At 44.8% G+C, this 16,097-nt stretch overlaps 2 protein-coding genes across 3 annotated transcripts in view; one reads left to right on the forward strand and one right to left on the reverse strand.

The window, feature by feature from the left end:
• PTPN11 (protein tyrosine phosphatase non-receptor type 11) overlaps positions 1 to 16,097 on the forward strand; it is a 36,071-nt gene that overhangs the window by 3,638 nt on the left and 16,336 nt on the right. The window contains exons 1-5 of one of the 2 annotated variants that reach the window (XM_080355269.1): positions 7,375 to 7,527; positions 12,221 to 12,343; positions 13,471 to 13,665; positions 14,314 to 14,506; positions 15,681 to 15,797. In XM_080355269.1, the coding sequence (XP_080211395.1) occupies positions 7,514 to 7,527; positions 12,221 to 12,343; positions 13,471 to 13,665; positions 14,314 to 14,506; positions 15,681 to 15,797 (642 nt within the window). In that variant the 5' untranslated portion in view covers positions 7,375 to 7,513. Of the gene's footprint in view, positions 1 to 7,374; positions 7,528 to 12,220; positions 12,344 to 13,470; positions 13,666 to 14,313; positions 14,507 to 15,680; positions 15,798 to 16,097 lie in introns of those variants that run through there. The other variant, XM_080355268.1, reaches the window with a different exon arrangement.
• RPL6 (ribosomal protein L6) lies at positions 3,108 to 7,051 on the reverse strand. The gene is made up of 7 exons (XM_080355270.1): positions 6,921 to 7,051; positions 6,027 to 6,260; positions 5,836 to 5,934; positions 5,373 to 5,516; positions 4,367 to 4,415; positions 3,805 to 3,989; positions 3,108 to 3,304 (listed from the first exon to the last, which is right to left on the reverse strand). The coding sequence occupies exons 2-7, from the start codon at positions 6,258 to 6,260 to the stop codon at positions 3,152 to 3,154; spliced, it is 864 nt and encodes a 287-aa protein (XP_080211396.1). The 5' UTR covers positions 6,921 to 7,051; the 3' UTR covers positions 3,108 to 3,151.

Genomic DNA, 16,097 nt, shown 5'->3' on the forward strand with positions numbered 1-16,097 from the left:
TGCCCCTTTGTGACAACACACATCCTATAGGTATCGTATAGCACAGGTGAACTGCATAGCTGATCACTGGATATTAAGTCACTTCACAGAGGCAGCCAATAGGTTAAAATAGGTGCCTGTAGATAATAAAGTGTTGCATCTTATCACCGATTCCCTGAGAAAGCCAACATCCCTCTCTCTTTCCTCTCAAAAGGATGCTTTATTATAATTACATATCACTTTATTAGGCAGCTGAAGCAAAGAGCACATTTGATGCTAATGAAGTGCTGCTGTGGTTGAGTCTGTCACTATTTTTGGACCTGCACATCTCCAGCACTTTTCATTGGGTGATGGAGGCTTTGGATGTCTCTGGCTTCTTCTGCGGGGGATGCTCAGCAAAAAGCAGTGACTCAGCGAGGCAGGACTGCAGAACTGTTTACATGCTTGGAATGAGAAAAGCTGCGGGACAGCGAGAACGCACACAAAAGCTCTTTATGTGGCGGAAGGATTTTTCAGGTAGCGGACAGTATTATCTAGATTGAAAAAGCTTTCTGAATATTCACTTTGTTTCTGTGTTGGTCATCTGGACAGTCCTTGTTTTTCCTCTTTTCCATCCCCCACCCCAGAGTATTTCAGAAAAAAAGCCAGATTTCACAAGGCTTAAGGAAAATATTTGAGAGGTTAAGCGAGAGACAAATCACAGCTGTCCACTGGCTGCCTTATGAAAGATGAGGGTTTTGCCGTCTCCATTTTCTGCAGCAAAGCCCGAGGAGCTGCTTGGCACGATTTAGTGTTAAAATTTGACTTAGCAGCTAGCTCCCCCAGCAGCAGGCCTGCTCCCACCCCAGCATTCATCTGGTCCCACAGTGACTCAGCTCAGGGATCTAAACCGGCAGGAAAATATTCATTCCTCTCCCTCCCTACCTTGCAGGGCTGTGTCACTGGTCACCACCTGGTCAGACAGGTGAGAGGACCATGGTGAGAGACGCAATGAGGGACGTGAGAACATTCCTTCTGTGTTATCATATCACTTCCTGACAAAACACAGGGAGACAAACCCTCCCAGTAAACAAGGTGAATAGTTCCAAGTATCATGTCACATCTTCTGATACACAAATGAGTAATCAATAATTATAGAAAACACCATTGTATCTAAATGCCCAGTTATTCTTAGACCAGCCCTGCTTTGTTACTACAACTTCCCTGTTCCCAGAGGGGAATGACTGAAGCACTAGAGCCTCTTGAGTGTCCTCTTAACCTCTGTGTGATGCAGTATATCTGCAGACTTTACACCACCACATGCTGTTACAAACTACTTTCATCAAGATGTTTACTTGCCAGTTTTGAACTTTTCCCATTTAAATGTTCCCACATACAATTTTTACTTTAAGTAAGCTTTCTTAGCATAATGGGTTAAAGTCTTTGGTAGCATCAGTGAACTTCTCTTAGTACTAGCAGTGAGATGCGTGCAACACTTCTATGAGTTGAGTTGATTTATGCAAACAGGCCAGTTCATCACTGCAGTAAAATCTCACATCAACTTAAGAAACCTCTGACTATACCAATTATCCACCAAACCGTATACAACAGAAGATGTAACTCATCCCAGATCTAGTTCTGATGACAGGGAAAATTACAGCGGCTCCACAGAGCAGAACCAAGCTTAGAGCAACACGAGATGCACCAGCAGGGCCGAAGTTGCGTGTTTGGACAAAGCTTGCTCACTGACTCCCTCTGCTGAACCACACTAATATTTAATGTTATCAATAGGAAAATAGAAGAGTAACCAGTGCGATATATGTACTTCCACACCCTAATGCTTGCCAGCTTCACTTGTAAAGGTGGCCCTAGTCTCTTGGGACAGGTATTCTGCAGGTGTTTGAGGTTTTGCATTGGCTCTGGAGCACACAAAGCCCAATTCCTCCTTCACCACAAATATGATGTTGCAGTTTCTGCCTCAGTGAGGGTCTTGTTACTCCTTTTTCTAGCCCATTTTCCTGCCACTCATATGAATTTGATGAAATCTCTACTCCCCATCAAGTTTGACCCCATTGGCTACTTCCAGCTAAGAATTAATGGGAAGACAGATGGTGCAGTTATATAAGCCTCGTTTCCTGCCTAGGTCTGGCTAAGAAAGAGCTCAAGCATGCCAGAGTTGTTAATATGTACATCCTTGGTTTTTTGTAAGAGCAGAGCTATCGCTACCCAAGCATCCTCTTCCAGATACCTGGTAACTGACCTCTACAGAGAAATAAAACAGACAGGACTGGCGCTCTCAACTCGCTTTCTGCCAGTTTTTGATATAAAAAAATACTTGTCTAGCACAGAAACAGTTTGGTTTTTAACTCAATTCTGAGCCTACAGAATTAAAAATCATCGCTTTTTGATCTAAGCAGGTGGTATTATTCCCAACTTAAGTGTTACATCTCACAAGGATAAACAAAGAATAGGAAAAAGAATATGGGATTTGGGAGGGGACATACATTCCAAATGGTGTTATGGTTCCAGGGATGCCTGGGACTACCCTGCAAAACTCCAAACTCTAGAGTATTCCCAGTGTTTCCACTTCAAAATACAAGGCATAGCTCCTGAAAGGTTTCTTAAAAGTTCCTATATTTGCCGAGGCTTATGTGGTGATTGATGGATCAAAGCTCTTCATCAGAAAAACCATCTCAATGCAGCTGTACACAAGCTTTAAAATGCTGATGAGTTTCCTAGCAGTAGATTGTTGCCAAGATCTGGTTCTTCACAAAAGACACCCAGAACATTGGTTTCAACAGTAACCATGCAGAGAAATAAGCCAGCGCAGACATAGGGCTGGATTTTATTCTGCGATGTGTCCTGATAGTCAATCCAGGATTTATACCTGCTATTCCCAAGAGAAAATATTTTCCCCCCCTCCTCAGCTCAGTTAAGAAAGCTGAATTCCTGTTTATACTGAAGTTAAAAAAACCCCAACAATCACAAACCCAACCAACGAAATAAAACCCCTACACCTAGAATTCTAGTAATCTATGTATATCCCCTCAGAATTTCACGCCACAGTTTTCCCATCCATTAAATAAGATGCATTGCAAGACTTTGTGCAACACGTTCTGTTACAGATTGCAATGAAGACACCAGAAATCTTTTCTTTTTTCCCTTCAAATTTAATATGGTGCTTTCAGAACAGTTAGAACACCAGTTTGTGAGGATAGACTCCATTTGAGAGAGAGAATGTAGAACGCAGGTACCCACGGAGCTGAGGCACCTTCTTGATTCGTGCGAGGATCTGCGAATCCACTGCCTTCTGGTCTGTCTTGCGTTGCTCCGTTATCTCGTATTTCTATAAAGTACAAAGAATAGCGTTAAAATCCTGCAGAGTGACTTCAGATTCTTTTACGGAGATGAGAAAATTCAGGGCAAACTGCGAGTTCTGGCATTTTCAGGAAACATTTTCTCCATTGGTTCTAAATATGGGAAAGGTGGTACAAGCCTAGAGGTGGCCAAGAAAACTGAAGCTGCTGCTGGGCTTATGTTGCAGATATCAGAGCCAGCAGCATGCTGTTGGCAGCATCAAACTAGTAAAGGTGTTTTTTGGTCAAAAAAAGACATTTACCTGGAATAATCACTGCTGTTGTTCTGCTAATGGACAAGGAGGAAAGAATCCCCAAATTTAAAACGGCTTTACCTCAATGCTGCTATATTAATTTTAATGGCATTACCTCACTTTATTGAGGACCACTTAAAATTCAATTGTCCATTTGTTTCATGGTATTTCCCCCTTTCCAGCCTGTCTATAGGTAACGAGAGCATTCAGAGAGAATGAACAATCATGTTCCTTACTTCTTTTTCGGTGTCAAAGATCTCGCCTTCCTGGTGCTTGGGCTTACGCAGCCTCTTCTTCTTAAAGTAGGCATCAGTGAGATGCTTGGGAATTTTCACTCCAGAGATATCAAGCTTTGTAGATGTAGCAATAACAAATTTCTGATGAGCCCTACGCAGAGGGACACGATTGACAGCCAAGGGTCCTGAAGGCAGAGGAAGGACAGAAGAGGTTAGCTTGCTGAGGCAACAACCTCTGCTTCTAAGTTGAATTTTTGTAGTGCAGTTGATTAGTTTCTTCAGAGATGCCTACAGCTAAAATCTGATCAACAAAGCCCTTCCCACAGCCTCTGGAAAAGCCAAAAAATACTTCCTGATGTCTTCCAGCCTATTGGAACTTAATTATCTCCCCTCCACCTCCATCTCACTGGAAAGTAACAAAACATGATTCCGCATAGTTACATGAACATGCGATGCACCAAACCATCCACATGCAGATCTGTAGCGATACTAACCCGAGACAGACTTGAAGTTAAAACCCCCGAACGAAAAAAATCCATCATACTTAAGTAAAGTTTTTTACCTGTAACAAGCAAAAGGCCAGTTCCAAGCTGCTTCAAGAAGACGACACGCTGGAAAGAGATGTGACATTAGTCCTCAGGTTGCAGCACTGAAATACGGCAACCGAAGTGGCACCATGCCCATTTTACCGGTACCACTCGGCCTGTTTTACTGGTACAAGCATTGACAAAGCATCCTGGCTTAGGCACAACTGTGCAGCTGGAGAAGTGACCATTGCATGAGGCAAAACACCAAACAGTTACCCCACATCTGCGACAAATTGTGACCCTTCACCATTTGAGGCTGTGCAAAGCCAATTATTATGATTTTATTTTTAAATCTTTGCCTAGTTTAGAGGTTGGTGAGACAGCCATCCCACCCAAATTCTTTGTACAAGTTAAAGGTAAGAACTAGGCAAAACCCAGAAGGGCACCACAATGTACCATAGGGTCAGAGCCATCCCCGGTTTGCATTTTTCCCTTGTGGTCAAGATTTCCTTCCCTGAACAGCATCCCTTTCAGTAACGTGGAGTCAAATAATTCAAGAAAATAAAGGATGTTGGTTAAGATCTGTTAGTAAACATCATTAAGATGAAGAAAACAGCTTACTGTAACAATCAAGTGTTACCTTGATAATTAGATTAATAATGAAAATGTAGCATAAGACAAAGTTTTGGCTTCATTGCAACAACAATAGAAACAGGCATCTGGTTTGCCATTCTGCAGCACAAAGTTTGCATGACATGAATCTATGCACTTCTCTGCAGTGCAGGAAAACTCTCTTAATTTCATCTAGGCAACTAGACTAGCCTGTTTTACTTCCAGCTCTGTGCAGAAGAATACTAGTTTAAAGATTGTTTCCTCTAAAAGCAAGATGAGAGAAAGCATTTACATAGAATTCACAACGTGCAGATTCATATCTCATGACTGAGCAGAGTCCTGTGACACCAGTTCAGGAAACTTCTGCTCCCTCCAGTTTCAGCACAGAAATGCTGCAAAGGCACCTTGAGAGTCCACATCGCCTGTTACCTTGCCTCTGTGACGCCCAGTCAGCAGGATCAGGACGGTTCCTGGGGTGATGGAGGCTCGCAGCCGCCTCTTGTGCTGGCAGAAGGGCTTTTTGCCGTGACTCAAAAGCTTGCGAGGAACATCTTCAGTGGGATAGTATCTGGGCTAGAATAAGAAGCAAAATGTTGGATCACTCTGTATTCCAAGAGACAGAAAGCTTTTGCTACAGTTTCAACTTACCCTTTTGTAAGGATTTTTTTTAAGCTGCAACCTGCACTTCAGGAACACATTGAGTATTTTCTGTACAATTACACAACAGTGAAAGCAGAGACCAGCTCTGTATTTCTGCACATCCTCCCAGTTCAGCACAGCAACACAAATGGCAGAGGACAAACCCACTTTTGCCCCAACCGAGGGGCACATCAGCTCATCAAAAGTTACATGTACAGCATCAAACTGCCAGCGCCTGAGTTCTTTTTCTCACCATTTTGCGGATTTTAACCACACGGCTGCCTCCATTCTTGTCCCCACCAACTGGCTTGGTGATGGTCGCACGTGGCTTTTCTTTCTTCTTCTTTTCTATCTGTAGGCAAAGAAAATGGAAAACAGATGAAATTTTAAACCAGAGTCACCACAAAAAACATGAGTATTTAAATGCAGTAGTTATTGTCCTACCTTTGTTTCTGGAGCAGTGTACTTGCGCTTGTACAGTGCTTTTCTGGCATACATGGCTGACCGGGAGTATCTCCCGATCCCCCGCGCCAGGACAGGGTTGCGGCTGGCATGATGCTTCTTCACCTTCTTCTTCTTCTCACCCGCATCCTTCTGGGTTGCCTTTGGCGCAGCCGGCGCCTTCTCACCCGTCTTCTTCTTGGGCTTTTTCTCACCGGCCGCCTTCTCACCCGCCATCTGTGGAGCCAAATAAAGCAGAAATTAGGAGTTGTGCAGAGGAGTGCCTAAATTGCAGAAACAAAATAAATTAGAATTTTATTCTTCACACCATTGCAAGAACTGCAGTGAAACGCCGTTCTGCTTGCTGCACACCCACCCGTCACACCAAATGCTCCTCCACGTTACAGCTCCAAGTTCACCGAACGCATCCGAGCCCTCCTCGGCTAGAAGCCCAAGAGAACGCGAGTAGACGCCGAGACTTAAGCCACCCTCTTGTCCGTGGGGGGTTCGCAGCCACCCCGGGCTCAGGACAACCCCGGGCCCCGCTGGAGCTGCCGGGCCCCGCCGGCTCTGCCCAGGCTACCGCTCAGCCCTGCGGAGGTCTCCAGCTCCAGCCCCAATTCCTGTTCCTCAGCTGGGCCCCGGCGCGGCCCGGGAGGCGCTGGCGCGGCCCGTGAGGCCCAGTCCGACCCCGCAGCCAACTGCGGCCTGGCCCGGCCGGAGGCGGCTTAACCTCCCGCTCCACCCGCGCCCCATATCGGTCCCTGGGCCCCATCGCCGCCTCCCCGAAGGCGCCGCGCCGGGCCCGTGAGCCCAGCACAGCCACCCGAGGGCAGATGGCGGCGGATGGCACCCGCTGGGTCCCAGCCCTGCCCGCCGCCGCTCCGCCATTCTTACCTTCCGGGGAGGGAAAGGGACCTACATCCGGGTACAAGTGGCCTAAAGAGAGCACGGCGTCTGACGTCACCGCGCCGGCCGCAGAGCACGCTGGGACTTGTAGTCCGGGCGAGTCAGCCTCTGTCCCGGGTCACCGGGGAGCGGGTAACACCGGACACCCGCGTTCCACCTCGGGGGAGGCTGCGTGGCGACCAGCGGCTCCAGGAGCGGGGATCGCGGCCCTGCTGCTGCCTGACCCTCCCTCTAGCTCAGGCACGGCCGAGGTAACGCTCCACCCGACCCCCTCCCCGCCCAGCCTCACGGGACGAGGCTCCGCTTCTCCCGTTCTAGCTGCCACCGAGCCCGCTCGCTCCCGGGCACCCTTCCTTGGGAGGCGGGGGCGGGCCGGCGGCGCAGCCTGATGACGCACGGGAGGGTGACGCAGGGCGGGCCGCGCCGCGCTCCGTGTGCCTGAGGGGCCCGAGGCCGCCGTTGTTCAGGCTCCCTCAGGGCGCCCGTCAGCCCGCGGCCCGCGCCGGGGGGACCCCATGTGAGAGGCGGCCGTCGAGGGGGGCGGCCGGGCGCACCGCGACCCGCCGGGGCCACGGGAGAAAATGACATCGCGGAGGTGAGGCGGGAGCGAGCGGCGCCGAGCCCGGTGTGGGGGGGGAGGCGGGGGGCAGGGGCCGTCTGTCCCCGGGGCGCGCAGGGCTCGGGCCCCTCAGCGCCCGCTCCTCATGACCAGCCGGCCGGGCAGGGCCTCCCGCGTCTGCGGCGCAGGGGAAGCGCTCCCCCCGCTGCCTGCAGCCGCGTCCCGGCCCCGCTCCTCGCCCGCCCCAGGGGCGCGATGTTCCTGCTCCCAGCGCCGTGGGGCTGCGGCTCCAGACGGGGCCTGGCTCATTCTGCTCCCCGACAGCACTGGGGGTGGTGAGAGCCTGGCCCGGGGTGCCCAGAGAGGTGGTGGATGCCCCATCCCTGGATACATCCCAGGCAAGTCTGGATGGGGCTCTGAGCAACCTGGGCTGGTGCAGATGTCCCTGCTCATGGCAGGGGTGGCACTGGGAAGGTCCCTTCAACCCCAACCATACTGTGATTCTGTGTTCCCTGTGCCTTGTCTCACTTTCCCGGCCGAGCAGACCCTCATCCAGCCAGCACTGGGGAGGATGCGTTTACCTGTGGGACTGGGGCCGGTGAGTAGGGGGCTGGTCGGCCTCAGGCTCTGCTGACCCTTGTGCAGGGGCCAGAGCAGCCACATCAAAATTGGCTTCAGGGGAGGTTTCAAGTGAGTCCCCATACGCCCACAGGTGTGTTTGAGCCGCAGCTGAAAGATGAATTTTATCCATCTGGCAGCCCACCTGGTTCTCAGTCCAGAATCTGAGGCTGAGGAGGGTGGTGCTGCTGTCATTGGTCCAGTGCTGGGGATGTTACTGAAACTAAAACAGGAGCCAAGTTTAAAATGAGTGTTCATAAGCTGACCTGTCCTGCTCTCTCTATTACCAGCATTTGGTCTAATTTCCAAACCTTGTGGCACTGCAAAATCAGCATGATAAACAGTTAAATCCCTTTTCTTTGTTGTAGCTTCTCACTGTCCTTAGTGAATTGTGGTGTTTGCCTTATTTTAGCCATCCTTTTTGGACTGAGAGCTTGATGTTAATGTTAGACTTCAGAGGAGTTACTGTCATAAAAGGAAAAGGATATTTATATTCTTATGCAATGTACATATTCTGACATTCAATATGTCTCTAATATCTATTAAAGTATAATTTTTTCAGCATTGGGCTGTCCTCTTTCTTGTTCTGCTTAAGATGGTGAAACTAGATGGGTTGGTTTCCAGTCCATGGGCACTCATAGTTGGATTTGGGATCTTCTAAAATTTGTGAAGGATCTCTGGGATGTGTTGGGTTTTCTGAATGTCCCTACTCACACAGCAGGACAAAATACAAGTGACCTTTTCAAAACACTTGCAAACTTGAGAGCGGTGATCTTCTTATTCTTCTTAGAAGTTTAAATTGTAACTTGTGAAGGAGAATGAAAAAAAAAAAGATGAGAAATGTAAACTGATGAGCCTATAAATAGGAGTAATTAAACTACCAGTCACCGCCTCCCTGAATGCAATAGTTGTGACAGCTGAGACTCAGAACTGATTTAATCTCTCCTGCTCTTGAAAAGGTGATTAGGAAAGCCCAATCATGACCTGAATAATTGTATTGATTTTTTTTGTCTTCAGTTTGGTAGGAGAGAAATATGCTGGCAATGAGGGACTTATAAAACACAGACCCTGCTGATCTTTTGTGGATTATGCTAAAAAAGAAAAAAAGAGAATTGTAGCAAGGCTGTATTTCCTACCATCTATTAGTTTTTAACAAAAGCTTTCCTGCTCAGGTGATATCCCCTTAGTTTTGTAAATCAAACCCTCACTATTTCACTGATTACCTCTCTGCCAGCATTTTAATCTTATTGAAAACTAATAAGGGGTTTGGAGTGATGTGCTGCTGAACCCCCACATCAGCATTGCTGGGAGGAGTGTTCTGGGCACAGTGAGGACTACGAGTTTAATTAGAGTGTGACTTTCTTGATTGCGTTTATTGGCTGCGATGTCCTTTGTTTGGGGTGGCCTCTGCACCTGCTCGTCATAGAGGTTGGAGAAGGAAAGCAGAAAAAAGCCTCTAAAATGCATTCCATCTCTATAAAAGGAAGTGTAGGAGAAAGTTCCCTGTGGGGCTTGTGTTACTGGTGTCGCGGTCCCTGCCGCGCTCTGCTCCGCTTTTGGAAGGGATGGAGCCCCCGAGGTTCAAACGCACGCGTGTGATGGCAGGACTTCAAATGAAGCCTCTCCATCGCCGGGCCGGAACCACTGCACAGAGATCCCAAACACCCCCATTTTTCTATTTGGAGCGGCTGACAAATGCAGCTTCCCACTCAAAGCCAAAAATACGGAGCTGAGAGAGCAGGAGGACAAGTTACCGTTAGAAAAAAAAGTTACATAAAGTGCAATAAACTCCATGGTTCTCCCAGATGTAACTTTTCTTTTGCCACACTTTTTGCCACACTTACTTACTTTTTGCCATCTTCAATAGGAGGGTGGGGGTGAGACTTGTTTTTAAACAATCTATCATCTTTTTCACCTGTCTTAAGTGCAACTTATTTGTACTCCCTTCTGCTCATTAAATAATTACGTTTCTGTTATTTTTCATCTTTTAACAGCTAGTGTACGGTTACTTCCAGATGCGTTAGGTTTTAGGGCAAGACACAGAATGTATTATATTAATTAAAACTTATAGAATGTCACCATATAATAAATTTGTAGGGCTGATACAAATAATTCCTCCTTTGTATGTTTATACACTTTTGGATATAAACTCAAAAACGTGCAAAGACGGCTCTTGAACCTAGTATGTATTTGAAAAGCTTATAAACTGTTCAAAGTGTTGCTGCGCTTTTTTTTCCTCCTAATGGAGGTGGAAGTGTGGTAAATCTATTATGAGCTTCTGCAGAGCAACCTGTCATTTTCTGAAATATATTATTCAATGTTCAGTTCACCCCAGGTGCCAATGCTTGTGCAGTTTCTTTTATGGGACTGCATCAAACCAGAACTTTCCTTGACCTTTGAGCAGTCATTAGATGTAGCATTATTTTTTAATTCATTCCCATTTGCTATAATAGCTTGGAAGTGTTTTTTAATATATTTTTTCATGACCTGTGCTGCATAGGTTTGATTTTGAGTTGTTATTGTTCAGTTAAAGGTATGCTGCTATTCACTAGATTTTCTTGGTGCAAGCAGAGTATCCTTAACTGAATAAAAAGGCAAGATTAACAAGAAGAATCCTGTACTTCTGGAATGGAATTGCTACATAAATAATCCTAATTCCCATTTGAATGACTTGCTAGAGGTTTGGATACTCTGGAGTCTCCAAAACTCTCCAGAATGTTTCCATGAGAATCCGTGCCCAAAGGGAACAGGCTGGATAAGGCTTTGGGAGGAATATTGACAGTTTTCAGTATAGAAGGAATTGTTGAAACAATCGAAGTAACAACCCTAAATTTAGACACGCTTTCACATATTTTGCCATTTTAGCAATTTAGCATGAAAATGCTGACTGTAGGAGGAATGATCAGGAATGCTATGCAATTTTTATTAGCTATAGCGCTCTTAGATCTGTAATGAGATGTGCTGCAGAGCCTTTTGCTGTAATGTTTTGCTTCACTTTGGAAAAACCAAGAACCTCCTGTACAAAGTGGAGCAGCCCATGTTCTTTTTGCAGATATGGATCTGCATTTCCCTTGTGCCCTGCCTTGTGTCTGATTTATGGCAACTCTGAAAAATAAAAGCCATCTTTTAATTGCCAAAGCCAGGCCTGACAAAGGCAATGAAACGGTTCTCAGTCGCTGTGTTCACATCTCTGTCCCTGGGCTGCGCGGTGCTTGGGTTTTATTTTAAGTTTGTCTTCTGAAATCATGCCTCATTAAAAACTCCTTTCATCCAGAACACACAGGTGTGGTTCTGCAGGAGTGCAATAAAAATCCTCAATGATAGATAAGAGCAAACGCAGATGTGTTAACGGAACAGCTAAGAATAATTCTCTTAAAAGTGAATGCCATAGGAGGGGACCCGGAGCTGCTCTGATAAGGACCATATAGAGCTCTCCTTTGGCAGGGCACTGCCGGCGTTCAGAAGGTTGTTTGTGGGTGGTGAATATCAATATGAGATTCCTCGGGGTTTGTATTTAAGCGGGATGTATTTGAGCCAGAGACGTTGCTGTGGTAGGTAGGAGACACGGCATTGCTCCCGTGTCGGGCAGCGCTCAGCACCACCATCTCTTGTGGAAGAAGACGGGACAACTGAATAGGTTGTCCACACGTGGTGGTCAACCCGAGCCCTAAAGCATGAGGTTTTCTTAGATCTTTAACCTTTCAAGTGTTATCAAGTGTCATTTCAATGTTTTGTTGTATTTTTCCTGATTGTATCTCAGTTTCTTTGTCTGCCCTGTCTTCCAGGAGTAAGGAAAATGAACGACTTGTGATCTCTGTTTATATTGCAGGCCTTTCTTTAATGTCATTTTAGTCCAAGCAGTCTGAATATGTATAGAATATCTCTTTTACTTACAAAGCATCTCTTGCCAATATGTAAAATTGCAATGTAATATGAAATGAACAATTTATACTTTCTGCTAAGATAGACATTAATTGAGGAACAGAATTCAGTACTTCCTGGTTTTGAAGTGGTTGGATTGTTTTGTTTAGTCTTATCATGTCGGTTAACTCTGAAAGCTGGAAGATCTTCTATTTATTTGTTAACACTCTTTTATTTCTAACTTCTATAGATGGTTTCATCCAAATATTACTGGGGTGGAGGCAGAAAACCTGCTGTTAACAAGAGGAGTTGATGGCAGCTTTTTGGCACGGCCCAGCAAAAGTAACCCAGGAGACTTCACACTCTCCGTTCGGTAAGTTGAACTGTTTGTTTTGTCTTTCTCCCCAAATTGGTCAGAGTCTGCATTTCATGCTGTTCTATGGGGAAGGAGTGGAAATGAACTCCTTGGAAGAGGTGGAAGAATGCATGGATCACTTTTTAGTCTGTTGTTCACTTTTTTCCTCTCTTTTCCTCCCATTTTCAGAGAAGAGGTTCATAAATACTTCTACCCAACTTGGGGAAACTATGGGTTGGAAGGTGGCCAATTCTGATTCTGCAAAGGGACAGAAAAAGTTAAGGGATCCAGAAGTAGATTGATAACAGCATTACTTTTAGCCCTCTAAAAATCTATTTGATAACTATCTGAAAGTAGCAGAGATGATGTGAATTACTGACCAAGCACATGTGAGAAAATGCTGTCCAGATTCTCTTCTTACAGGAAAAGTCAGCAAGTTTTGAAGGGCAACTGCTTCCAAAATAGGCTTTTTGTGACACTTATCCCCTGACACTGTGTATAGTGGTGGGGATGGGGAAAGGAGGAAGCAGGAGGAAGTAGATAAAGGAAAAGGGAAAAGTGGGACTGGTGATAAGAAGAATGCTGCTGGGATGCCTTTGAGATAAGGGGCCTCCTTGAACAATCGGGAACTCTTTCAGAGAGCTGTTCTTCCTTAATACTGCAGGAGCAAATGTCTTAGAGCAGGCAAAGGCAACTCTCTGCTGAAGGAGAGATCGTAGTGGTTAGCGTGAAGTTCTAGGGAAAGGAGCAAACAGGCTCTGAGGGGTGTCCTGAGAATGCCGAATTCTTTTCTCCTCACCCTTCGTGCTTGTGTATGCAATTCTTGGAGGGATTTCTTGGGAGACTGTGAGGCCACAGAGCTTACACTGGCTTCAAGGATCCCTTCATTACAGAATTAAGTTTTTTCCTATTTTTCTTTACTGTTGGACAGCCGCTTCCCCTTCTCCGAGCCACCAAAACGTGGCTGAAGCACAATTCAGGGGTGTCCTAGCTTAGTTATACCGCAATTTTTCAGTTGGAAAATGATACAAATATCAGTATTCTGTAACTCAGACAACAGAACACTAAATATAAAAGAGATTGATTGGAAATCAGCTGACTTGTGTGTCGTGGTGGTTTTTTTCTTTCTTTTTTTCAAATATTAGACGAACTGGAGCTGTCACCCACATCAAGATCCAGAACACAGGAGACTACTATGATCTCTATGGAGGAGAGAAGTTTGCTACATTGGCTGAGTTAGTCCAGTATTATATGGAACATCATGGACAGCTCAAGGAAAAGAATGGAGATGTTATAGAGTTGAAATATCCACTCAACTGCGCTGATCCTACATCTGAAAGGTCAGAGAAATAGTGGTGAAACATGCACTTCTTAATAAATATGTTTTTTATCCCTGTTAACACTATGATCAGCTTTCATTTGATGAAAGTGTGGCCACTGTCAGTAATCTAATAAACATGATGAAAGGTAAAACAATCTAAGCCCCAGAACCTGTTTTCTTCAGCATTCTTCCTGGTGCAATACAGTACTAAAAACCAGGACGTAGTTCCCTTTATTTTTACTGGGAGAATGTTTTGTTATAGAAGTTCCCCTAAAGATTCCTGCAGCTGTTATTAGTATAAGAAATTCCCAAGGATATTTCTGGACATAACTTTTTACAATTTTTCCAGCAGTGGGCATGGGTGTAAGAAAGTGAATGACATGCAATCCAAATCAAAGCTTCATTTGAGGCTTATGTGAAAGGCAAACGTTGGTGCTTATGGGAGTGCTCGCTTCAGAGTGTTTCTGTAATCACTCGCTGTATGTACAAGTCCACTTCCAAGGCTTGGTTTGTTTTTTATTTTTATAAACTGTGAGGCTTTCTGTCGACCTGGATGTTGTTGTTCAGTGTAAATAAGCATTTTACTTTATTACAAATATTTAGAACAAGCGGATTCAGCCATGGCTGGAATGACAAGTAGGGTACCTGTCTGCATCTTTATTTAAAGGTGGTTTCATGGGCATCTCTCTGGAAGAGAAGCTGAAAAACTATTGACAGAAAAAGGAAAACATGGAAGCTTTCTTGTGCGCGAGAGTCAAAGCCACCCTGGGGACTTTGTTCTGTCTGTCCGGACAGGAGATGATAAAGGAGAGAGTAATGATGGGAAATCTAAAGTGACACACGTCATGATTCACTGCCAGGTATGATGAAGCGCGAGCAACTTTAACAGGGCAGTGGGTTTATTGTAGTGGGAGGAACGTCTTGCGCATCACTACAGAGCTGAACACGTTTCCCCTTTCCCTGTGATGCTCCTTGTGCTGTGTATCATCTGTTTGATCGATTTGACTAATTCGATAGCATCAAAATTCTATTAGTGTTTTATTTTTCTTGACTGCTTGCCTGACTGAATCATGTCACTAGCCTATCAAGCACCTTCTAATAGATTTGCTTTGAATTGCGTCAGAAATCTGTCTCAAACCCTCTGCTGCTGGAGCCTTTCATGTTCATGAATCTCCTTAAGTGAGTTGCAGCCTCCTGGATAAAATATAATAATATGAGTAAATGGACAAACAGATCCATCTGAGTCTAACTGTTTCTCCTGACAGTTCATGAAGTTGCATGTGATAGATGATCAATTTTCTGTGAAAATTTTGAGTATTGAATCCAAGGAACACTTCTAAATCTAAAGCTTGAATTTAATATAGGGGAGTATTATTAAATTTTAGTCTTTTGATATTTTCTTATCTGCCCATGGGTTGCCATTAAGAAATTGTAATTTCCTGGTGTTATCTTAAAATACAGTGCAGCAACCTAATTGTTTAAAACCAGCTAAAATGCAATAATAGAGACTGTTTGAAGATAGAAATGGCCCTCTAAGACTGTATAAAAGATCAGATTGTTTTGTTTTGTTTTCAAGAAAACCACTTTGATGTGTAGTTACCTGCTAGTAGCATTTATGACGTTGAGGAAAATAACTCAGCAGTGCTTCCTTAAAATAGGGATGGTGCCAGCCAATACCTGTCTTTCAGGACCCAATGATACGTTTTTAGGAATTTGAACTCATTTCCAAAGCTGGATTCTAATCACACAGCTCAGGTAGCCTGCTCAAGCTGGCAGAACCTCAGTTCAGAAGGAATCAGCTTTCCTGAAAAATAACGATTTTCAATTGGATGACAAAAAGGATAATGTCCTCCATACTGTGTATGTGTTTCTTCTTATTAAGGTTCTACCATCCCTTAGCAGAAGGATTTTATGAGATTCTTCTACACATGGTTTTAAAGAGAATTTCTCCTATGTAGCTTACCCTAAAGATTATATTAGTGTAGACTTAGTTGTGTGAAGTATGTTTATTTTAATGAGCACCTGTCTTTCAAGGATCTAAAATACGATGTTGGTGGAGGGGAGAAATTTGACTCTCTGACAGATCTAGTGGAACATTACAAGAAGAACCCGATGGTAGAAACTTTGGGCACAGTATTGCAACTCAAGCAGGTGAGTGAATGGACAAGACACCACTAAGCTTTGTTACCTTTAGCATATGTTGTTGAAATGCAGGATTTTCCATATGTTCTGCAAGACATCATTTTTTTTTCTTTCCCAATACTTCATGAAACTGGATGACAAAGTCGGTAATTTAAATGGGAACAATTTTATATGTCTGCAAAGGGGTAGACTCTTGTGTCTGCATGCTGAACTTGTTGCATCATGGTTCATAGGGATTGCAGGACTAGTCCAGAAATGAGACAACTTCATGTATTAAAGAACAACTGTGAGATTTTATCCCTGCCCTCT

This window comes from Nesoenas mayeri (genome assembly GCF_963082525.1).
Source record: "Nesoenas mayeri genome assembly, chromosome: 17".
Classification (NCBI taxonomy): Eukaryota; Metazoa; Chordata; class Aves; order Columbiformes; family Columbidae; genus Nesoenas; species Nesoenas mayeri.